At 32.5% G+C, this 25499-nt stretch overlaps 3 protein-coding genes across 4 annotated transcripts in view; 1 reads left to right on the top strand and 2 right to left on the bottom strand.

Moving 5' to 3' along the window:
- kkv (hyaluronan synthase-like protein kkv) overlaps positions 1-8697 on the bottom strand; it is a 110095-nt gene extending 101398 nt beyond the window's left edge. For both annotated transcript variants that reach the window (XM_080164979.1, XM_080164980.1), the window contains exon 1: positions 8235-8697. In XM_080164979.1, the coding sequence (XP_080021105.1) occupies positions 8235-8261 (27 nt within the window). In that variant the 5' untranslated portion in view covers positions 8262-8697. The remainder of the gene's footprint in view (positions 1-8234) is intronic.
- Positions 8698-13218: 4521 nt separating this feature from the next.
- sing (MARVEL domain-containing protein sing) lies at positions 13219-21316 on the top strand. The gene is made up of 6 exons (XM_080164977.1): positions 13219-13832; positions 18409-18496; positions 18959-19164; positions 19443-19581; positions 20051-20188; positions 20616-21316. The coding sequence occupies exons 2-6, from the start codon at positions 18437-18439 to the stop codon at positions 20709-20711; spliced, it is 639 nt and encodes a 212-aa protein (XP_080021103.1). The 5' UTR covers positions 13219-13832; positions 18409-18436; the 3' UTR covers positions 20712-21316.
- A 715-nt stretch (positions 21317-22031) lies between these two features.
- LOC145323392 (uncharacterized) lies at positions 22032-24266 on the bottom strand. Its single transcript, XM_080165814.1, has 4 exons — positions 23719-24266; positions 23261-23427; positions 22678-22848; positions 22032-22310 (listed from the first exon to the last, which is right to left on the bottom strand). Exons 1-4 carry the CDS (start codon positions 24259-24261, stop codon positions 22103-22105), a joined length of 1089 nt encoding a protein of 362 aa, XP_080021940.1. The 5' UTR covers positions 24262-24266; the 3' UTR covers positions 22032-22102.
- Positions 24267-25499: the final 1233 nt, after the last annotated feature.

Raw genomic sequence — 25499 nt, 5'->3', positions numbered from 1 at the left:
GTAAAATCAAGTATTTATTACATGTCTAGTGGTTTTAGTAGCACGCATGGCTGCTATATAATTAGGGTCAGTCCGTCAAAATTTAGTTCGGAATCTAAAGAATAAGACAATGGCAGATAAGTTGATGTACATACAAAATGAATATACAAAAAATACCCCTTCTGAAGATTACAATTAATGGTCAAAACGTTTTGACATTCAACATTTAATGAACCAACCAACCAAAATTAAATAAAAGTCCCTCAAGTTGTTAGGCCGACGAATAAGAAAACATTATCAATATATTACAAAACTTTGTGGGGCTAAAAGAATGTCTCTTCCCTCCCTCTGCTACAAGTTCTACAGAAAATGGACATAATTTTCCTTGTTAAAATTTCCCAATACAGTAATAACTGTTAGGGGAAAACAATTTAAACATTTCTCATCATAATAAATCCCAAAAAAATTCGAGACAAGTATTATTGATACCTTGATAATTATAACTTGCGCAACAATGATAGCAATTTTTTCCATTAAACAAAGAAAGCTTACAATTTTAGGGAAGCTTCAAATAGGTCTCGCGACTGTTATATGATATTTTATCATTGGATTTATGTCTTTGGATGGTCTTAGGCTGTTTTTTGCCCCCCCCCCCCCCCGTTAACGATACAAAGTCCTTAAATGCCAGGGGCGCAGCTGCTAGAATAAATATAATGCATATATAATTTTTCTTATACAAATATTACATTAGACTGTAACGTAGTCTAATTAGTTGATTACAATATTGGGAACTTATATCATATTTTGATTGGCTTGTACAAACTAGCTAGGTAGTAACAATTTTAACTTTTATAATTGGAAATTTTCTTTATCATAACTGAGAATATACATAATTAACTTTCGATTGTATTATCCCTTACAATACCTTCATAAATATCTAAAAAAAATGACAAAAATCAGTTATTTAAAGAAAGAGTAACCATACCGTTTACTTTTGTTAGAAAACAATGGGTAAAAATTGCTCTAAATGTCCACTTTAAATAACATTTTTAAACTTCTTAAAGAATAAACGGATAAGTTGTTTTGTCAATAAGAATCTATCCCCCTAAAGCAATAGAAATGTTAGTTTCATAATAAGTATCCAATTAGGGAAAATGATTTTCTTAAATATCATTCATAGGACTACCCCTATTTTAGAATATTTTTCTACGGTACATTTACATTTAGATAAAACCTTTAATTCGGTTTTTAAACAAATAAGAAAAATGTAATAACTCAATAGATATATTATTACTTGGATCTTAAATCAGATTTTCATGTTCTCCAATAAATTGAAACTTGCAGCGGGCTAGAATAACGATACCTTCATCCCCTCGCTCCTACTAGATGAACGAACTGGCCATTAAATGAGTCCATATTAGCAAGCAAAATTGAAGACAATTTTTCCCCTGTCAAAATATCTACGTATATTCTACATCCATTATTAATTAAAAATGTTTCCTTTGCCTAACCCTTAATTCACAAAGTGACAGAACCTCTAAAAGTATTGTTTTGGAAATATTTGACCGAATTGTCAGGGATCTTAAAGGATAAAACAATGAACATAAGATTGATAATTATCCCAAATAATGATAAACAAAATTATCACTTTTGTCACGAATTGGTTAATAAGTTTGAAAACTACTAGATTGGACCCAAACAATAGAATAACATGTTTATAAAACTTTGGGTACCAGTGTAATTTGCAGTCCACTGCCCTCTCACTCCCTGGAAAAGTTTAATCTTATATAACTAGAGTATTGTAATTTTATCAAATCATGGCTCTAAAGCAAACAATTAAAGACATTAAGTACCACCAAAATTAGATTTTGATCTGAAAATAAAGTAATAACTGCTTTGTTACTGTTTTTGGGGAAAGACAGGGGGGTTAAGATTAATTCAAGCGCCGTTGTACTTTCAATTATGATTTGGAATAAGAAATATATAAATATTTTTGTATGTTTTTCTTGGTGTATTTCTTAGCATTTTATTATACTACTAGAGGCAATTTACCTCACTATGTTTTAAAGGGGGAGGGCGAAGCACCTTGATAAAGCTTCCCTAAAATCTTGAACTCAATTAATCTAGTCATTGACGATATCTTAACTGGCAGACATCAAATTTTACTTTATAATATGGAGGATTGTTAGCTTACAATTATTTTACTTATGAAATTATTATCAATTTTAACTGGCAGAAAAGTTACAGGCACAATAGTTTTTTTTATTTAGTTATCCATTCCCTGCATGGAGAATGCAAGGTAAAGAGGCGTGGTGAACGTGATCCAAATAATATCAAGTCATTTATTTGTTATAACATTAGGCAAGGTTGACAACATCCATAAAGGCGAAGATCAACTTATCAAAAAGACCGAAAAAATCAACATAAAGTAAAAATTAGGACTTTATCGTGATAATCATAGAGTTCTTTTGTAAAAGTTGCCCTAGTGTTACAGAAAAAAACATGCAAAGTTTGAAATAAACAGGACGATTCTAACATAGTTAAATTATAGCTCAAAAGACAGACGCACGGATCATAATTATACAACTTTGCTTTTAATAAAACATACAGCTTGAATTAGAGGGCTAACTCAAAATAAATTGTATAAAAACAAGAACAATTATGTGCATTAGTGGCAACATTTCCCATTTGAAAGCTAAAAAATGTAAAAGCTTATAAAAGAAAACCTCCGTAGAGACTTCATAATTCTAATTGCTAACAAAGTGAAATCTGCTTAGATACTAAAATACAGTCTAGAATGCGTGAAGACTGGCTTCTTGGCAATCATTATGTGACGGTGAGACGGTCGGACAGATGTACGTACATACTAATCCAAGTTAAAGAGTTGCTACACCGTAAATAATATTTGGCCTATTTTTCTAATATATTTATTAAGCAACTCAAAATTGGTAGCTGAAGGACCACGCCCACGCACCCCCGTGCCCCTTCCCCCGCCCCTCTTTGTATTTTTATCCAATAAATCTATTACCCCCCCCCCTCCCCTCCCGAACTTATTTATTCTTCTTTTATAACCCCAAGAAATAAAAACAATTTATATATTTATATAAAAGTGTCAGTTGTATAGCAGGGATCTAAAGGCATAAGACAATGGCAGATAAATTGATGTACATCCCCTATGATACTAAACAAAAGTATATTATAATTATTTGGTTAAAACGCTAGGACACTCAACTTAATAAACCAACAAATCAAAATTCAATAAAAGTCCCCAAAGTTGTAAAACCTACAGATAAGACAACATTATTATAAAACTTTTGGGACATTGTTCATCAACAGCTTAATGTTCCTCCCCTCCCTGTATAGAGTAAGTAGAAAATTAAATCCTGTTCAGTTCATTAAATGGAAAAAAATAATTAAAATAGTTATAGAAAATACGTGTAACTAAACATTTACTAAAAGAGAAACAGAATTGGGAAGGGAGTTCGGCATTTGTAATCAATCAAGATTAGCTTTAACGTTTCTATTAGGGTCGAGAGCAAGATAAGTTTTTAGCACCAATAGAACCACAAGAAATAAAATCTAAATATTTCTAGCCACAGAAGATTTGAAAATCAGAAGAATAACAGCAAAGATGAGCATTTTTGGATTTGTATGGATAGACCTGTAGTCATCTTTGTAGTCATCTTTTTACTTAATGCAAAACTAAATAAATTGTCAGAAATAAGCAGAACGTCATGAAGATTAAAATACATCTTATTCCTTTGAACAGAAATCCTACTATAGAGAAACAAGAACATTATAAATCTACAAGCAAACACATCAAAAGTTAACGTGCAACTACGCTCCTGAAAAAATAACGCCAAACTTTTGGTGCAAAAGAGACACAATTCTTTGAAAAGATTAACACGAACCATTACTAAGCTAACATTTAATTAACTAAACAAGAATGAAAACTATCACAACGGGGAAAAACATGGCTTCTTTGTAAAAATAAATAAGGTAACACTCAAAAGGATTAAGAGAGGGGAGATTTTTATAGGAAATTCGAAATATGTACTATACACATAAAAAAAAATCCTAGTATGCTGAAAGTATATTAACAAAGTAGGCAATAAGGGGGGGGGGGGTGGGGTTTAATGCAACCATCTCGTAATCAGTGAGCAAATGGCACTTAGAATTCGAATTTTGATCTGGAATTTTGTATGAGTAATCCTTAGTAGGTCTATTTTCTTAAATTGAACAAAAAGTTGGAAAAGTAACAGCTAACGGCTGGCGGCTCAGCAGTTTAGCCATTTTTAAAACTATTTTCAAGGGAAATCATCACGAAACCTATCCCTACATAATACTCTATGCTGCTCCAAAACGTTTTCAAACGGTTCTAGCCGCTAGTTGCTGGTACTAGAAATCTAAAAATGTTTTTTTTTGTATCATTTCACATGATTTAAAGCAAAAATATGTTTTTAAAAATTGATTCCTACATAATTTATGGCAGATTTGCCCTAAAAATAGCCAAAAAACGGCTAAACGGCTGAGCCGTTAGCCGTTACTTTTTCAACTTTTTGTTCGATTTAGGGAAAATAGACCTACCAAGGATTACTCATGCAAAACTTCAGATCGAAATTCGAATTGTAAGTGCCATTTAATCACTGATTACGAGATGGTTGCATTAAACCCCCCCCCCCCTTTTAATTAGGTGCAAAGAAAATTATGATTTGTTAGCTTTTTGTGAAGTTTCTTAATGCCCTAAAAATACATTGATTACAGTATCTAAAAAACTTCATATTGCAGCTACATTGTATCGGCTGCACCCCTAGCTTCTAGAGGCTCTGTATAGCCTAAAGCCATTCAGGAACTAATGTGATGTTTTTATAAAATGGAGAACTCAATCGGTTCAGTATTCATTGAAATTTTAACCCACAGACAAAAAAACTTTACTTCTTTATATAATAGAATATTTTTTTATGTCAATACTGCTAATTAACCAAACAGACGTACTACCATGAATACAGAATTAATTCGCTTCTGAAAAGTTTTGACATTTGGTTAATGAAAACTACAAACTCATCTTTGCAGTTAAAAAGTCTAAAAAAAAGTTATGAGAAATGTACACGATTGGATTCAGGGGCTAGATATTGAATCACCAGCACGTGAAATTCATATTTTTTTCTGAGGGGTGGGGAGGGCGTTGAATTGAATTTTTTAAACATTCCCCTCACCTATCATATATCTTACACTTAAGGATTTTATTATCCACCTCCTTTCCATCCCAACACTCCCTAAAAAGGCATATAAAATCCTCTTTATTATATTTTCTGCACAGAAGGGTTAAAAAAGTGGTATTCTTGCTTAAAGGGTTAAGTTGTTGCTCTGATAAAAGCAAAAAAGATATACTAACAGTTAATTTATAATCCATTTACAATATATATTTATCTATGGAGTGCATATAGAGTAACAAAATATTTTCAATATTTATAGAAGCTTTTATTATAAATAAAAAATATATAGCATTTATTTTTACACTAAATGGATTTAATAAAATGGTATCCTTGGTGATATGTTAAAAATAATAATGTTTATCTAGTTATTATTTAGTGCATCTATTCACCAATTCAGGAGCACTTGTTTCACTTTTCAGTGGGCGGGTGGACACCGAGGGGGGTGTATCAACCCCATTGCCATTGAAAACTACATCCCTATTGTTGTCTGTATAACACCTCCCAAAATTTTAGTTTAAGTAGGGTGTCAAATTGTCAATCCCTAGCAAAACCCTGTGTATGCCACTAATACTGATATTTGAACATAATTGTAAGTTATAGATACTCAAGGTTTAAGTACTATTTTGCTCTACTTATTGCACACTTTCTTATAATATTGGCGAAATTAGATTTTGTTGCATCAATACCACACTTGTAAAGCATATTGTTGTATTTAATATTAGCAATCAAAGATTTTGCTGAATTACAATAACACTTGTAGAGTATATTGTATATAATATTGGCGAACCATGATTTTGCAAAAATTTGAATTCAAACTCCGCAAAATAATGGCAGCCAAATATTGGACAAAAAAAAGATGTCGTTATCATTGTCTTTCTTTTTTTGGTCCTTTGCAGTGTTAAATAAAAATCATTTAGAAGTATAAATGTATAAAAAATATTTTTATATTAATATAAAGTTAAACAATTACCTATATTGTGGTTTTAATAAACCTGTATTTTTAAAATGAGGTATTTGATTAATTTTTTCGAAATGTATTTTTTGATGGATTTTAATTTTTTATTCAATTGTGATTCTAAGATCTGGGCAACAGGTTATATAACTTATTATAAAAGTAGACCGTAAGTACCCCCCCCCCCTCCTTCTGTATTTTAATACCCAAGTGGATCTAGGAAAGCAGGGCTAACCCCACGGTGCCCTATCCCTTCCGAGCCACTGCCCGACAGGGCTCTCCAAAACCTTATTTGACCTAACCTAACAGAAGTATTAGAAATACATTTAACGACGAAACATATTTATGGGGAGGGGAGGGTGGCTGGTCCACTGGATATAAAATGGATTTTGCGGAGCAACAAAATGTTAAAACCAGGAAAACTAGAATTTGATGCATTTTTGATATCAACACACATTCACACACACATACATAAGTAAAACACAGAACCACACACATAACCACACAGACACACACAATGGCATATACATTAGGCAAGGATAATTCATCCGTAGAAAAACAATTTAGATTTAAACTTTTCCCCAGATCAAAAAGCATAACAAATATTTTCTCTGAATATATCAATTGTGCATTAGCATGACATTATGTTTGTCTCAATTTTGTTTAGACATATACATTTATATGCTGCTTATTAGTTCTGACACACTAGAAGTGTTAATATTTGTTTGTCCTACCGTTTTAGAGCTTCGCGTTCATGGAGTTATTGAATGCAAAACTAATTTAAAAATAAAAAAAGTCTGACCTTTACTAAGCTTTCATAAATTGGAGAACTCTATCGGTTCAGTGATTAATGACATCATAGCAGACCAATCAAAAAAAACCTTACTACTTTATACAACAGGATGATATTTATAATATCATTTCATAATCCCCAAAAATATGTTTAATACCTCTAAAAGTGCAAAGTACTTTTTGACCCTTGATCAAATCATCATTAGATTAGTAGATTTTTACAGTTATCAGGGACAAGAGACCAAGATTCTGAAAAACAATTCTAATGAAAATTTCTCCAAACCCACTTCTTTTTCCCCATACTTATCCACTTCCCTTTAGTTACAGAACAAAATAATTTTAAAATATCCAAATTTTCAGCAATTTCAAATTGAATTTTTTTGCAGAATCAAGGCCTCTAACAGTGCAACAGAAAATTGGAGGCTAAAGCTAGGCCGGTTTAAGGCTATTTAGACGCGTATCTTTCAAAAAATCTATCTAATTGTTCATGTTTGAATTTTTAGATAAAACGAATAAATGATAGTTATTTCTCGCATCGTATTATAAACAGTTTTCCGCGGATATAGAAAGTACAATTATAAGATTAAAACCAGTTCTTTTAGCCCCGAGGTGCCGAATGCACGGGCAAAAAAAATGATTTTAATATTATGATTGTAAATTTCTATATTCTTAGAAACCTGGATATAATACGATGCTAGACATAGTTTTTTCGAATGGAACCGGTTCATAACAACCGGATTTGAATGAACACGAGAAATGTTATTCCCCTCCTTCACCTATAAAGTGAATCACAAAAAATAGGATAATAGGATGAAAAACAGTTATCTATTAATAAAATAACCTATAGGTGACTCATATCATGAACGGCATATAGCAATATCTAGACACGAATATTAGGGTCTAGAATGTTCAAACTAAAGGGAAAGAATAATTAAACTGTGAAATAGTCTTTAAAAAACGTCAGAACTAATAAATAGTTTTTGTTTGCCTCACTTATAAGTGCTAATAAAACGAGCTAACCCTAAGGTATTTTTTTTTTCAAAGCGTAAACTAAAAAAATCCTTTATCCAGTATGGCTTCGAAACCATTTAAAAATATTAATACAAAATATAAAAACAAGTTTTTGCTAAAAACGGAATTACTCTAATAACTTTTATATCTTACTATCCGCGGATAGCTGTCTATAATACGATGCGTTAAACAACTATTAAAAACACTAGAAATTTACATCAACATAAAATAAACTTCATGTTAACGGCGAAACCACTTTAGAGCCAAAAAAGTAAATAACTTACCCCGCTATAAATTCCTTCTCGATTCATTCCGCTTGTCAAAATTAGGATCTAGAAGCCTCTAAATCACTCAAAAATGCGTCACAAACTTATATTAAACATATATAAAAATATATGTTATTTCATTAAACAAGATATTATATCCATAGAAGCGAAGCTGTCCAGTTAGTTGTAGGCAGGTAGCTGGATGTACGGCTGCAGTACCAGCAGCTTAACCCTGACCTTAACACACACACACACGCACAATCTTTCACTTGTTTCGTAACAACAACTCTATAATATAATATCCTTAACTCAGTATGGTTGTCACTCGACTAAACCCGAGTTTGTTTTGAAAACAAACCGGTTCTTGCGGACTATCAGTAATTTATGTACTCATGTGTTAACCCTTTGCTGGCGACATCACAAAGTTTTACTACTTTTCGTTCATTTTGATTAACCAAAAAAAGTACACTATTATTTGGTAACCATATCACTAGAATCTTTCTCGACTGATCTATGCGCGTTTGGAGAATGTAACGCACTGACGCACGCACTCTGCTGTGCTGTGCGCGCAACTACACACACACACACACATACAACCATTGCGCCAGGCGCTTAATATTGAAGTTGTTGGATGGAAGGGTGGAAGGAAGGAAGGTCGAACTGTGTAAGAAGCGGGGGAATTTAAGGGTGGTGGCGTTAGTTAGTTAGTTCTAGTGCTGCTCTACTATATTTTAATACAGCTATACTGAAAGATTCGCCCACAAAACCGGGTTAATGCATGGACGTGAAGGGAAGAGGGAGGGGGGAATGGTTGAGTTGGTACAAAAATTCAAGATCAAGAACAACAGAGTACGGCTCTGAACAAGAGGGATGGGGGATAAAAGGGCGTTGGAAGAAAAAAAAGGGCAATCATCAGGATTACAGGGGATAGGACAACGGGATATTGAATTAAACAAAGATATATCCCTAAATTCTGTATCATTTTCTGAATTTGGTAGCAGTAAATGTGAATTATAGGGTTCTAACTTGATTTTATCGTCATTGACATCACCCTCCCTGCCTATGATGAAAAAATGAACGGACAGGATATAAAGCTGCACATATAAAAGGGGAGGGGGGGGGGGTTGAAAAATGTTTTTTTCGAGAATTGGGAGGGGGGCAGGTAGAAATACTTTTTGGGGCTGTGGGGGATATTATGTTATATGCTGATATTAAGGCCAGTTTTAGAGGGAAGCTACTCGTAAACAAGGACACGGCATAAACATAGTTGTTTTCAAATTGAATAATTCAAACAGAAATCAGCAGGAAAATAAATATTTTGACAGTTTTCATCTTCACATAGCCATGTATTTTTGTACTAGACAGTGGCTATGCTGTTTGTCAGACGTCTGACAATCAATTACTATATAGGAGAGCAATTATGCATATATATTTGGTAGAGTAGGACCTTCCCAATAAAAGGTGTGCAATCAAAGGGTCTTTTGGGTGTTGCTTGAACTAATACCCCATATAAACATTTGTCTGATGTATTCTTTAGCTAAGCTTCTCTATGACTCAATTTGTTTGTCGCTCCTCAGTAGGAGGGAAATTTGATTTACTCAGCTACAATATGAGATGAGGTCAAAGATTTTCTTGGGAATAAATTTCCAGGGTGGAAATATAACAATGAACTGCAAATTCCACTCCTCCCCAAAATTTGAAATTTAAAATTTGTTCTGCCATTCGTCAGCTTTTGAGGTAAGATTCAGTCTTTGTTAGGTGGTGTACAGTATCAACCTTGTTTCCATCAAATAATAAATAATTTTGTTTTATAATTTAACAGCTATTGTCCCATCCCTGAGCATTAAGATTCCTGTAAATTAGGGAATATGAACATGCTTTCAAAAATTAATTTTGTCAATTAGTTTGTTTAATTTTCTTAATGATATTTCTAATTTTAATTGCTTCCCTACTTTTGTATGTTGTAATCCTTGTTTTAAAGGAAGGTTTTCCAAATTTGATATATTCATGTTAATTCTTATTAAAGCTAAATTTACTAAGCATATAACCAAAAACTTAAGAAAAAAACACCACACATCTTAGTTATAAAATAAAAGAAGGATGACAACATCCATTAAAGCGAAGCTCAACAACTTTTTCATGAAACGAATTCAAGACATTATAAAATTAGATATTCGGACTTTCAAGTAATAATTAAAGGGGGCGTCCAAGCTTTTTTTTGTTGGGGGGGGGTAAAAATTTTTTAAGGGGGGGGGTAATTCGTTTTTTTGGGGGGGGGGGGGTAAATGGCGCGCGAAGCGCACCACAAATTTTTTTTACCCCCCCCAAAATTTTTACCCCGGGGGTAAAATTTGCTCGGGGGGGGGGGGTAATTACCCCCCCTGAAATCTGTTGGCAGGGGTAAATTTAGTTTCTCCCCCCCCCAAAAAAAAAAATTTACCCCTGGGGTAAAATTTTTGGGGGGGGTAATTTAAATTTTTAAAATATATAATATTAAAAATGCGCGCATAGCGCGCAAAAATTTTTTTTATTTGAGATTTTTTATTTTGGGGGGGGGGGGTATTTACCCCCCCCCCCCTTGGACGTCTATAGTGCTTCGCTTTCTCACTTGTTCCTTTTTGGTACAAGAATCATCATGCAACGTTTTTAATCAATAGAACGATTCTAAACATGGCCAAATTATTGATTAATCGTACTATCGACCTTAAATTTGAAATAGCCTCGATTTTAACAAAAATTACACACTCCAATTAATAATACATACATTTTGTTTGAATAATTTAAGAGGTTTGGTGAATTTTACAGAAGGAAAGAAACTATATAACTAATAAATTTAAGATTTGAATGAAAGTCAAAATAAAATAAAGTAGATATTGCAATAATAAAAAATTTGATGATTCTCAGATTAATGATCATCTACTCTATATGAAAATTTGTTTCCTTAAAAGTTCTTTTTTTCTGTGCTTCGCTATTTATGGATCTTGACATTGTTTACTTTTAAATTTTCCTACATCATAAGTTCTATATTGTTTTAATAGTAGTCTATTTATCTTCTATTTATACATCCAGAAATCCTTGAGACTTTTTACTATTCCCCCCCAACCTAGAAATTGTAAGCAATCTTGCATATTTCACAAATGTGACGTCACAGATTTTATTTCAAGAATCAGGTATAATTCAGTCGCGGACAGAGGGAGGAAAGACAAGGCGATCCTCCCCTTTCAATCTTATTTCAATTTTCTCTTAGGAGGGTGAACGTAACTTCCCCAAAATTGTTACAAACCTTTCCTGGACCAAAAAGAAGCTTTACTGTAGAGGAAAACCATGTATATCAATCTGATAGCGAGATCCAATGATATAGAAAGGCATAAACATATATATTTATATTAAAGGATGATATGCGGCTGTCTAGCCCTCCCTCCCACTGCACTGATACTTGTGACGTCATATAATTCACCCCCACAAAGTTTTTTCTTTCTTTATCTTCTTTTGTCCTTCATCCTACTACATTTATATTAGTAAGGCGGCTGAAAAATAGCCTAAAACCAAACGAGGAATTTAATTTCAAAATAAAAAGACCTGGATAAAGCTATCTAAAAGAATAATCAAATAGGTCGGGTGGTTATTGAGATCCTTCAGTACAAACAGACAAACAAACATCCTGTTACTTTATTATAAAGATATGCGGCTGTCTGGCCCCTATACTGAACCGTAACTTGTGACGTTATATATTTCACCCCTACAAAGTATTTTTATTCTTTTGTCCTTCATCCTACTACATTTATATGAGTAAGGCTGCTGAAAAATAGCCTAAAACATACAACGACTTTAATTTAAAAAAAAACATGCCAGGACCTAAATAAAGCTTCTCCAAAAGAATAATCCAATCGGTTATATTATTATTGAGATCTTAACGGTTAAACAAAATAACTTTAACTACTCTTCTTTTTATAAAAGGATTTGCGGCTGTCTGGCCCTCCTACTGCACCGAAATTTGTGACATTATAGATTTCAACCCCAACAAAGTTTTTTCTTCCTTTATCTTTTTTTTCGTCGGCATGTAATGAAGTGTGATGGCAGAAAAATAGCCTAAAACCAATTAAAACTTTAATTTTGAAATTAAACCACTCCATGGCCTATAAAGATTATCCATTTAAAGGATTCAGTGGTTAGTTTTAGAACAAACAAACAAATAACCTTACTAATTTATATAATATGTTATATAATAAAGAGTTGTAATGATACTTTATTTAATAGTATTTGCGGCTATCTAGCCCTCCCACTGCACAGAAACGTGTGACGTCATAGATTCCACTCACACAAAGATTTTTCTTCCTTTATCTTATTTAATATTTATCAGCATGTAATTTAGTGAGGTGTCAGAAAAATAGCCTAAAACCAAACAGAGACCTAAATTTTGAATAATACCATGGATAAAAATTCTTTCTATAAAAAGAATTAATGTGTCGGTTTAGTGATTAACGTTAGGACAAACAAACAAAAACCTTTTAAATTTGCACAATATGTCATATTATATAGATTAGAATTATAATAATACTTTTTATAATAGTGCGGCTATCTAGCCCTCCCCCTACTGCATCGAAACTTGTGACGTCATATATTCACCCCCACAAAGTTTTATCTTCCTTTCTTTTCTAAATATTTCAGTAGCAAAGCTTCTTTTTAAACTAAACTTAGATCTGTTCAGTTTTCAGAATAAATAAAGGCTGCAACTAGCCTCTGCCAGAAAATAGCTTAAAACTATATTTATGTTTATTCAAAGAAGTTATAGAAGGAGGGTGTATCCACCACCTAGTCAAAATTAAGAGGGTGTATTAACTAAATTTTAGTTACAATTTTTCCCTTATTAGGTTATAGCTTTTTGCATTTTTCATTACGCTATTATTGACTACAGTTATTCTTGTTATAAAGTCCCCAACGAAGAAAAACACACATCTTAATCTTAAAATATATTGAATTAAATATTTTAGTTACTTTTACTTAGTACTTTACTACTTACTTACACTTACTTAATACTTAACTAGCATTAGTTTTTAAACTTTTATTTTAAACAATTATGTAAAAATAGCAGTTAAACATTCTTAAAATAGAATTGAACCAAAATAGTAAAATATATTAAAGTGAATTCCTTTGTTTGTGTACCTACATAGTTAAAATATGAATACATAAAAATAAGTGAATAAACAATATTAATATCAGTTAATGTGCATTTTATTTGCCCGAACGAAAAAAATAGAGAAATTGGAGGCTGTCCCAATTTCTTACGCCCTTCCCCTTTTTACATACGCTCCCTACAATTACGCATTCTATGCGTACACAACCCAAAATATGACGCAATATAGACATAAAATATAATATATAATAAATATATATTGGTTTAGAGCCATAGTGATGCAATAATGTCGAAATTGTATTACTCATAGATTAGAACATTCTAGTGCTTAATACAATATAGAATTCTAGAAAAACATTCAGTATATACTTTAACTTCAAAGTGAAAGCAGCTATTTTGTGACTCATACAAAAATAACAAGTGTTTAAAAAGAGTTAAAATATAGATTTTAATCTTTAATTTGTGAAATAATTATAAAAAAGGTAATTATATATTTTTAAATCAATGAAAGGTGATAAAAATAGAAAAAAAGGGATAAAATCGTTTAATAATGGGAGTTTTTTTTGTTTGTTTGTCTTTTAAGATCTAGCTAACTATATATTAAGAAGTGTTTTATTTATAGAAAGATTTTAAAACAAAATTAGTTTAGAATAATGCTAAATGTAAGATTTTTCATTTTTTTAATTAACATCAAAAAAGTTTTGCAGGTGTTTTTATCTGTAAATATCAGGGATTTTAAGGGATAAGCCATTAGACGATAAATATTGATGCACATTACAACTTTATAAGGATAAATTATGGATTGAAATACCAGCAAATGAGGTGGAGTGTTTATAAAACTTTGAGCACTAGTAAAATTTCCAGTCCAATGAACCCTTCTTACCTAGTAAAAACACATTCCTAAATGATTAGTATTTAAACAACCCTGTCAAACCTCATTGATTTTCTTATAGGGCTGATTAAATCACAGCAAAATAGCCTAAAACCAGCTTTTTACACAGTCTTTACTTAAGGTTTATTAAGCCGTCCGCCGAGAGATCTAAAATAATATGTAAAACCAGATTATGGATAGAAAAGTTTAAATACTGTTAAATAGTTTGTACAACCCAATCAAAATTCAATAATAAACTCCCAAAGTGTTAAAGCCAACGAATATATTCCTTACAATTTAATGTCCCCTCCATGATGAATAAGTTAAAATTCTTATAACAGGGTAGAATTTAAGCTCTTCTACGAAACAAGGATGTCAACATCCACAAGTAGCAAAGCTCAAGTTGATGAACACGTGGACAAAGTGAGTTATGGATCAGATGTCCAAAAGATATAAAAAGAGAGGGGGGCAATAAAGAGTGACAATAATTTTATAGATGATATAAAATCACAAAACCTTTATATTAAATACTTGTTTAATTGTATAAAATGAACGACAGCCCGACGAACCCAGTAATAGTGTCGGACTAATTATGACGTAACAAAAAAAATTAGCCAATGAGAGGACATTATTGACCAATGGTAAAATTCATAGTGGCCTCTCATTGGCTAATTTTTTTTGTTACGTCATAATCAGTCCGACACTAATACTGGGTTCCAGCCCGACGAAACAAGTAGGTAATTTATATCATTTAGATAATTTTAATTTGCTAAGGGGTATCTTTAGCAAAAATTATTAGCCTTTAATAAGAGTCGAGATAATCACATTCTACTTATAGCGTTACGGACATGCTGACGTACACACAGAGAAGTTTCGCTAAGAAAAAAGGGGAATAAAAATAGGAAACACTATATCCACAATGAAATCTAAGCCGGCTGCTTTCTTCGGTGTGCATTCACTTTCGCATAGCATCGCAGATCATAGCTTTTCATCCTTGTATAAAAGTAAGAGGATATTTGTATTCTGAATGAAGCGAAGGACCAATATGGTTCTCCTTTACAGTGAAGCCTTTTTAGGAGACCCCCTAGGGGCTTAGCTTGCTAGCATCTGTATAAAGACACTAAGCAAAGATGCAAATTTTAAATGGCCAGTTTACGCTGTTGTGATAATATACAGTTCTTTATGATTTATATGCGGAATTAAGTGCACACCCTTTCTTTAAATTAGGTTCTTGAGACATTAAATGACACGAATCACAACATAATAATAACATAGGCTGCTTGCACATAAGATGTGAAACATTTAAACTATGTAATGTATTATAAGCAATAGTTAAAGGGATAGGATTATGGACGATAAACTAATCTTTCTTTGATTCTTCTTGTGTATCATGTAATCATTTTAAGGAGATAATCTACATGAAAACTATTTTGCTTAAAATAAAAACAAACAGTTTCTATAGTTTGTCTTCAGAAGAAAGTGGAAAAAGGGTATGCCCTTAAAATCATTCATTTTAGCAAAAAAAAACTGTGTATACCATGTTTTCTATTGTCAGGGTTTATTTACCTAAAGTCATAAAATTTGCAGCATATGTTACTTCTATCTGGCTCTTTATATATCTGGCTTTTTATTGAAGGCTATTATATGCAGATATTAGTCATTCTTGTTGGGTAGACACCAAAATATAGAGTAATTAGAGCAACCCTCCCGCCTTTCTTTATTTCTATTCTAAGAATCTAAATTGATGGGTTGATCGTTCTTCCTCTCATAAAAACTCTAAAATATAAAACCCTAGATATAATTTATATCTGTAAGAGAAACAATATTTGTTTCATGCGAAATGACTTTTAAGTCAAAGATCTTTAGGGATGAGATAATGAACGAAAAATTTATGTACATCCCCAATTATTACAAACAAAATTATCACTTCTTTGGATTAAAAAGGATGGGAAATTTTGGACACTGCTAGTTTGTGCCAATCAATTAAAAGTTTTAAATCCGGAGAATTAGAGACAAAAAAACTTAGGGTATCAGTATAATTTACAGTCTTCTTTGCTTGCTTTTAAGTACTACAACCTTGCAAATACACCCTCCCCCCTTCCTTTTCGCTAACTTTATGCACAGACACGCGCACGCCTTACCTCTTTCCCAAATTCACAATTGTCTAAAATTTGGACAAAATATTTTTCATTCATTTAATTCAAAGAAAGTTATAGTTTTTAATGAATATTTTTGACTTCCAAAAACCTCAAAGCCATTAGTTAGGCATATAGTTATTTTAGTATTTAATTACCAACTCAAAAGTATTTAAATATAATGTTATTTTTTCATGTACAGATATGTACAACCCTCATATGCCTATTATAAACTTCTATAACTTTTAGTATAGCTTCGCCCTTACCATCTAATAAGTAAGAAATAAGGTCTTTGTATTGGAAGGAGGATGAAAGGGGAACAAAATAACCTGAAACCATCCAAAGACTTAATCTATTAATTGAAATGCCTTAAACCATCCCAGAAGCTATGCAAAGTAGAGAACTCTATTGGTAAAGTTGTTTGCAAGATATTATAGGACATCCAAAAAGCTTCTATGAAAAAACACCCAAGAATGAAATTTATGCACAGAGGGATTTTGATATCCCCCCCCCCCCTCAATTGGATTATACATATAAACTATTTTTATTCATGTTTAAGCCCATGCTATACCTTTGTGATTTAAAGGCATGTAGAAATCAGATGTTTTCATAGGAACACAAGTGCAATGTTCTGTCGTAGTTTCACCCCACACACTGACAGACTAACAGCCAGACATGCTGACAGATAGACACACTGACAGACAGACACATAGACACACACACACAGACTGACAGATAGATGGAGAGACAGATAAACCCTCCAGACAGTGTTTTTTTAACCGGTTGTTTTGCAAGTACTTGTAACTTAGTTATTTTTCATTCATCTTAATGTAAATACAAGTATAACACATGTTAAGTGAATACATTTAGTTAAAATATAAAAAAATTTACATATAATAACTAAATAAGTGAAATTATAACTATTAGAATCCATATCCCATTATATAAAGTAATAAAGTATTTTTGTCAGTAGCTTAAGATTAAGATAACTACTGAACTTTCCATTTACTGAATATATCATAAGATATCTATATTTTTACTTTATAGCAATTTTAATAGTACTATTGTTTTAACACGAAATACAAGGGCTCGGCAGTCATGCATTCTCGGTAATCGTTATATTATTACTTGGATATTGCAACAGATTTTCATGTGCTCAGATAAAATGATTCTCGCAGCTGTTAAAATTACCCTATCCCTCCCCTCCCCAACTACTGGCTGAACGAACTGACCAATAAATGAGGTCCATATTAGCAAGTTAAATGAATGACAAATTTTTCCTGTCAATATATCCTATATCTATTTTCACCTGTAGATTAGTGAAAGATATTAATGCCACACTACTTTTCACAAAATTCCCCTTGTTTTGATGCTAAATAAGTGACACTGATTTCATGATTAAAGACATCTGTGATAAATTCATTTTTTTAGACTTAAATTTATTTCTTGCAATTTTTGTTAGTATACAAACCAGCTTATCTAAAGGGATAAGACAAGGGTCGATAAATTGATGTACATCCCCAATGATGATACACAAAATACCCATTCTTTAGACAACGTTTGGACACTCAACTTAATGAACCAACCAATTAAAGTTCAATAAAAGTACCCTAAGTAGTTATTCCAACAATAAAAAGAATTCGTTATTATAAAACTTTGGGGATTAGTGTAATAAACAGTTCAATGCCCCCCCCCCCCTGAGTTATATGTGAGTGTGTGTGCCTCTTAGTGTGCATGTTACCTTATGTTTACAATAGGAAACTTCATGTTAGTCCTAGACAACTGGTAGTTTCACTCAAAATTCCTAGTCGAGCACAGAACTGAAAAAAAATAAAAGGGGAGAGGGGTAGAATTTCGTGTATTGTTTATTACTTTTGGTAAGGTTCGATTATGGTTATTTGATTGGGTACTGGGTAACCGAACTTATTTTCAACTTACTTTTTTTTTAAAGAGGGGTTGTGGGCACTTTGAGAGAAAGCTCTAGACAACTTTTAAGCTATTTAATTCCTGCTTGTGTCATAAATCATCTCTAATATGTAATGAATATTTCAGATTACTGAATCAAGAAACCTGAATCAAAATGCCGTGGATGACTAAATCCTCGAGATCCACCACACACAGTCCCCTACCAATGAGACAGGTATTATCATTAAATCTTTTTCCACTATGGCTTTGAAACCGATTAATATCCGCTGGATTAGAACCGGCACCTTGGGGCTAACAAAACATTTTCCAGTATGGCTTTGACACCGATTAATATCCACTGGATTAGGACCGGCATCTCGGGGCTAACAAAACTAGTTTTAATCTTATAGTTGTACATTTTTATATCCGCGGAAAGCTGTTTATAATACGATGCGATAAATAACTATGTTCCAACCAGCAAGGCTACTTAATATTTTGTCAGAAAAAGGCAAACGATTTTAATATATATAGTTTCTTTCATTGTCCAATCCATGTTTTTATCTAGCGTATGGTTAACCGTTACTACGTCCGTCTATCACTCAAATCGAATAAATTCAAACAATTTCATTGCACAAAGATAAAAAAAATTTGGATGTATATTTTACAATACGGAATAAAATTATTATCTTATTTTCAGGTATATATAGCGCCACCAAGCGGTCAATCTGGCTACCTGTCACCTGCCAGCTCCAGCGGTCAGCCTGGGTTTGACTTGTGCGGGGTGTGCCGTGTCTGTACCTGTCTCCACACTGGCTTCCTCAAGACGCCGACAGCAGCTGTTAAAATTATAGAATTTGTTATTGGTCTGACCTGCCAGTTTCTACTTCTTAGATATGGCATGAAGTAAGTTTTTTTAATTTTTCAGAATTTGTACTTTTTAGTGATCTTAAGGGATAAGACAATGAACAATAAATTTATTTCAACCTCAAAATTACGATTACTCGTTTTTGCTGATTAAAATGTTTAGTGGACATGTGTAGACACTGTTAGTTTTAAAGACAACGAATAATAGAACGTGTTTATGCAACTTTGGGTACCAGCATAATTTACAGTCCAATGTCCCCTCCCATCCTGAATTTCCTTATTCAAATTTTACTCATATTGAAACCTATTTTTTTCAGGTATGGACAAGATTTGGGGGCTAGTTATTCAATTTACCTGACCTGCTGTTCAGCATGCCTGCTTACCAGTACGGTTCTGCTCTTCTGTTATATCTGCTCACCAGCTACTTATAACAGGGTTAGACCTTCTTTATTTGAGGTAGGTTTGTTTATTTTATTGAGTAGCTAATCTATATTTCACCAATGTTGGTCTGTAAAATCCTACTGTTCTATTATATCTGTTGACAAGCGACTTCCAGGCTTAGAATTTGAAAGAAAATTCTGTTCTATACAGCTTAAATCCTCAAACTGTCCATCCAATAAATTTATATATTACTTTAATGTCCATCCTATATTTAATAAAGTACAAAGGTTTTTTGTCTGAAGCTTAAGATTTCAATCAATACTAAACTGATTGAGTTCTCCTTTATAGGAAAGCTTCACATAGGTCATTGGATGGCTTTGGACTATTATAATTTAAGATTTTTCTGTCCCGTAACTAATTCTTTGAATACAGAGCCTCTAGATGCACACTCTAGTCTTAGCATATGCATAAATGAAAAAATTTAGATATTTAAATTTTTAAAGCATTTTGAAGAAATCACTAATAAAACTAATTTATTGTTTAGGTGATATTTAACGGTGTGTCCTGTGGGCTGTACCTGGCGGCTAGCACCTTCCTGGCCACAGCTGTTCATTTCCACCTGTATTATTTCTACCAAACTATACCTGGATTTTCAGCGTATCCCGCCATGACAGCTGTTTATGTAATTAGACAATTTTGGTAGCGCGACTACTATTATGTCCGTACGTCTGTTTGTTCATGTTTGTTTTATCAAGTTTAATTTATCTCACGCAGTCCTTATTCTATGATATTATAATGGCGAAAGAAAAGGACACATCCTTTTTTCCCTTTGCTTGGCCCTTAAACCTGCGAGGCCTATAACTGTGGTAGTATAACCCTGCGGGAATGCCTTGTACCCAATTTACCACCATCACAACTTAGACTTTTGTTCATTAGGTCTTATTATGTCTTTAGGTCGTTTGTCCCAAATCCTTTTACACATGTGAATAATCTATTTTTTAAGGGTATAAAAGTTTCTATAAATCGTATTCATAAAAAACCTGTACAATATAATTTTTTATGAATAACAATAGTAGGTAAGACATTAATATTTTTATTTTCTTTTTTAGGTGATGGGGTACATAGTCGGAATAGTGCATGGTATAGACGCTACTATGGCCCTCAAATTTATGAGGGCTTCTTCAAATAGTAGTAACAGATTTTAACTTCAGAGGACAACTCTATCATACACAGAAACCAAGAAATAAATCATCAAGGTCGTCCTTTGCCTTGTTGAAAGTTTTATGTCAACGATATACCATAAAATTAAAGTGTTCATGGCAGACATTACACTAACATGATGTTGCATATACAGACTACTACCAGAAACCTTCATCGACTTATGTTTATATCATGACAGCATATAAGGTGAAAATTGAAACAGCTTTAATGAAATATTTTTAAACCTATAAGTCGGACTATGGATAAAATATATTTGTGAAATCATACTAAATTTAAATTTAAAGAGTGAAAAAATTATACCATGTATTGTATAAGTAAAATATTAGATCTGATATTGATATTTTAAAAATCTCTATTTTGTACTTTTGTTCTTTTTGCTATTTGTCAATTTTCGTATTTAGCTTTTATTTTGTCTTAAATAATGAAATAAATAAAACAAAAATAAAATTTAGTGAGCTTAGAAATTTTTAATTTTGTGAATTATTTACTGTAGAATTAATTAAATAATTAAATTTACACTTATATATATTTTGTAATTAGTAATTTAAATTTTTGTAATATTATAAATAAATATTTTTATGTAAAAAAGCTATTTTTTTGTAGCAAAGCTTCATTTCAAGTCTGTCGTTGGATTTATTGAAGTCATTACCAGGGAGTGAGGGGACGTTGGCAGGGATCTAAATGGATAAGACAAGTGTCAATAAATTGATGTACATCCCCAACAATGGTTCCTCATTTTGTAGAGTAAAATTAGTGGTTGAAACGTTCGAACATGAAATTAAACTTACCAACCAATCAAAATTCACTAAAGTTCCCAAAGTTGTCATGCCAACTAATAAGAAAACATTATTATAAAACTTTTGTGACCTGTGTAATGAACAGTCAGTTGTCCCCATTTTGTAACTTCATGTTATTCCATTAAAAACGTCTTATTTCGTTTCCTTATGCTACAATTAATATTTTTTATCGATCGATATTCCATAAATCACTAAAGAATCCGTCGAAAATAAGCTAAAAGAGTTTAAATATTGGGAAATTTCGAAGAATTCGATAAGTATTTAGGAACCAATCGAAATGAAAACGAAGAAATTCGCGAGAATAATCGGATAAATAAAACCAGTTCGAAATCGAAAGATTAATAAATTTATGGTAGGTAGTTATTAAAAAATTCTTTTTTCTTAAAAAAGAAACATTGTAAGTAATCTGAAAAAATACTGAGAAAAGAACTAATATGCAATTTTAAAAAATTTTGTTTATTTAAGCATTTAAAAAGCATAAATATAAAAATAATACAAAGTGTATAATAACTTAGTTCGGCAGAGTTACTATGAAAGTTTGAGAGGACTCAATGGCTAGGAGTTCCTCGCCGTTGGCTCTAACCTCCGGAACGTCTTGAGGGAGGGGATAACCCTCGTTGTTGAGAGGGCATCCTTGGGGGTCTAGATAGCCCGAAGCTAACAAAATCTGGAAGATAAGGGCACGGTTCAGGGGTGCCGAATGGGCTGAGGACCAAGAAGGAGTCGTCCGTGAAGCGATGGAATTGGAGGCTTGGTCTGTAAGGGCTGCTAAAGACCTGGGGACTGCTGTGCTCGAGGATTTTAGCATAATCTTGGAAAAAATTTCAATGAGCGTTGTGTCATCAATGGCTCGATAATGTTGAGCTGTAGCTATGGAGCGCCATCTGCCTAAGATTCGGATATGATCATCGCTCATACCTAATCTAAAGGCAGATGACACTCCTAAGCTTTTAGCAGATTTAGATGTAATTTTATGCTTAAGTCCTAAGTTACTATAAATTAAGTTTACATCCTTCATTAAGGTGGAAGCTGAAATGGCGTAACGTCCATCTGCGACTAGGATTCTAAAAAAATATAATTACCAATAAAATTTTGTGAAAACTTAAAAAAGGAACAAAGAAATGTGTGAATTTATTATGCTTAAAAAACTCGCCTAGAAGATTTCGAAGTGGTACCATTCCCTGTACGTGGCAGCAGATAGCTAGTATCCAAGCAGGATGTATCTGATGAATATAACCGGAGCCTATTGTAATACAGGACCAGCAGTGAATAAAGACAATACTCCGATCCGTTGAAGATCACGTAACTGGTGGAGCCCTCGAATCTAGAAAAATAATGTTTATGTTTTTGTGTAAAAATCAATGATGTTCTAGATGAAATACAGAGTTGAAGAATTTATAAAAATTTGGAATTTTGAAAAAAGATTTTTCTGGAATTTTCTTTAACAATTTTTAAGGTAGAGGAAAGTAGGTAATAGTTAAGAAATCGTTTGTAAATATAAGTTTTTTTAAAAAATTTCGAACTAAGAAATTAAAAAACTTTGAAAGGAATTTGTTTTAAGATAATTAGAAATTATTTTGCAACTATACTGTAATGTTCAACTTAATAGAAAGTAAGAAATAGGTAGAAAAGAATGTCATATGATATTTGAAAAATCTTGAAAAAAATATTTTTTTAAAAGTTTTTGGGAAAAAGAAGAATTTAAAAAAAAAAGATTTTTCTTGTCAAATAAATACCTAGGGTCAGTTTTAGAAGATCTGAAGGTTATGCTCATTGCTGGCGTGTCTCCTAGTGTGGTAACCGCTAGATCACAAGCTCTCAATCTCAACAGGTCAGATATGCGCGCGCACAAGCTGTACTGAAGGTGCTGAGCCACGATTGCTCGGAGGGTCACAATGGGAATCTTAAGAAAACAAGGTTTCTATTAGAAAAACAATATTAATGTGAAATGGAAAAATAGGAAAGTGTAAAAACTCCATATCTTAAAATAGTTTGATCCGAAAAACTAAATTTGAATTTTAAGAATTAAGATTTCTATTAGGGATCAATATGAATGCGAAACAAAAGAAAGAAGTGTAAAAAACTCCGTATATTAAATGTAGTTTGGTCCGAAAAACTTTAAATAGCTAAGTAGTAAGTATTAATCAAAAATTTATTCGAAAAAAGATTTATGATTTATATGAAAACGGATTACCTGATCTGGATTCTTTAGAAAAGGTGTCACGTGCTTATCAATGGCCAAGGTCAGGTATTTTATGGGCAGTTTAGGCGCTTTCTTGGTTAAAGGCTGTTCTGCAGAGGCTCTTCTCGTAATACCCTGATACATTCTTTCTATTTGGGGGGTCCAGGGGGATTTCATATCTAATGCACTGGCACGAAAATCTATCGCGCCTGCCAAACCGACTACGGCGGATTTTTTAGCTGCGGAGTCCTCTAAGTATTCTATGTAGGCGGCTAAATCCTTTTTTGAAAAATTTAACAGAGTTTTATTTCTGTTTTCGCAGAAAATTTCAAAACGGCGTAAAGTACGGTTGTGGAGTAGTTGCGTGGACTTAGTTCTTGAAGACGCTGTCAATTTTATATGACGTTTCCTTTTTTCTGTAAGGTTGTATTTCTCTAAAACTGAAGGAAAATAAAGAGGGCCTCTCTTTTCTAGAGGCCTATTGTCTTTGAAAGTTTGTAACGGAGCATTAAACTTATGATAATTTACAGCTGAATGTTTGAAAGCCGTTCTCATTGTAAAATGCTGAAAAAAATTTTGTACAAGTCATTAAAAAAAACATATTGATTAAAATTTCGGTAAAGGAATTGCATAGTCTTTACCGGTATGAATCAATAAGGCTAGAGTTTTAAACGTCTTATGACCGTTGAAAAAATTATTAGGTGTAGAAGCAATGTAATAAGGATCCCAGAGAAGAAAATTTTTGACAAAAGAATTAAAATAAGATCCTTTAACAATACAATTCCAAAAAGGGTATGTCGGCCATAAGGGCAAAACTACCACTGCTGTTATATCCTCATACAATTTTAATTTATTAAAAACACGAGAAAGGAGAGAAATTGGGGGGTGGATGTAGTAACATTCTGAACTAGTCAGAGAAACTGTGAAAAAATCAATATCAAAACAATTTAGTTGTGGAAAAGGGGAAATGAATTTCTCTACTTTATAATTTTTAGATGTTGCGAAACAGTCAATTGAAAATTTGATAGAAAAATAATTTTGAAGAAATTGAAAATCGTTAGAACTAATCCCAAATTCATTAGAGGATTTAAAAAGCTTAGAGCCTAAATCTGCTAAAGTGATGAGTGAGCTGTCTCGGGGCATCCATTTAGGTAAAATACGGATTGCGTATTGGAACTCTAGAATTTTTAATTGAATTAATAATTTTTGAATAACTAAATTACGGCTTCCAATACGCAAAAAAGAGTAAAGACACATACTATCCGTTATCCAAATAACCAACTGTCCTTTGAGGGAGGCAAAATAATTGCTATAATGTTCAAAAGCTTTAATAATACTTAAAAGTTCTCTATGGCCTGAAGATAATTCAGCCTCTTGTGGAGTAAATAAATAATCAGAAATAATCTTACAGTCTCCAGCTTTGAATGAAAAGGCTGAGTGGTCAGAAGCGTCTGACACAAAAATATTACAATGTTTGTTTAAGTCATTAGGGTCAATGTTGTCAATTAAAAAAGATGTTTGATGGGGGGAAAAAACTTCTATTGTTTTAGATTCTGTACGAATGGGTTGTCCATTTAAAGAAACAAAATGTTCTTTACAGAGGGACAATTCTTGAAACATATCTGTATTGACAAACAAAGCTCCTTTCCAGCCATACTGTGAGGTGTAAACACCAAGAGCATGATTAGAGTTTCTAGCTACAACACGAATAAAATCTCCATGACTAAAATATGCATGACATAGTTTGCCTAAAAAAGAGGCTAACATTGTAACATCTACAGGATCATTAGAAT

This window comes from Acartia tonsa, chromosome 6 (assembly GCF_053477335.1).
Source record: "Acartia tonsa isolate MP-2025a chromosome 6, ASM5347733v1, whole genome shotgun sequence".
In the NCBI taxonomy this organism is placed as follows: Eukaryota; Metazoa; Arthropoda; class Copepoda; order Calanoida; family Acartiidae; genus Acartia; species Acartia tonsa.
The sequence above is the reverse complement of the archived record's forward strand: the minus strand, read 5'-3'. Positions and strand labels throughout refer to the sequence as shown.

What these genes read in the sequence shown, in the direction of transcription:
- sing (XM_080164977.1), top strand. Translation starts at nt 18,437, where the DNA reads ATGCCGTGGATGACTAAATCCTCGAGATCCACCACACACAGTCCCCTA. An exon ending in CTTCTTAGATATGGCATGAA is followed by an intron (nt 19,165 to 19,442) that starts GTAAGTTTTTTT and finishes TATTTTTTTCAG; the next exon opens with GTATGGACAAGATTTGGGGG. An exon ending in TTAGACCTTCTTTATTTGAG is followed by an intron (nt 19,582 to 20,050) that starts GTAGGTTTGTTT and finishes TTTATTGTTTAG; the next exon opens with GTGATATTTAACGGTGTGTC.
- LOC145323392 (XM_080165814.1), bottom strand. Translation starts at nt 24,261, where the DNA reads ATGAGAACGGCTTTCAAACATTCAGCTGTAAATTATCATAAGTTTAAT. An exon ending in TTCTAAAGAATCCAGATCAG is followed by an intron (nt 23,428 to 23,718) that starts GTAATCCGTTTT and finishes TGTTTTCTTAAG; the next exon opens with ATTCCCATTGTGACCCTCCG. An exon ending in ACCACTTCGAAATCTTCTAG is followed by an intron (nt 22,311 to 22,677) that starts GCGAGTTTTTTA and finishes CCTCGAGCACAG; the next exon opens with CAGTCCCCAGGTCTTTAGCA.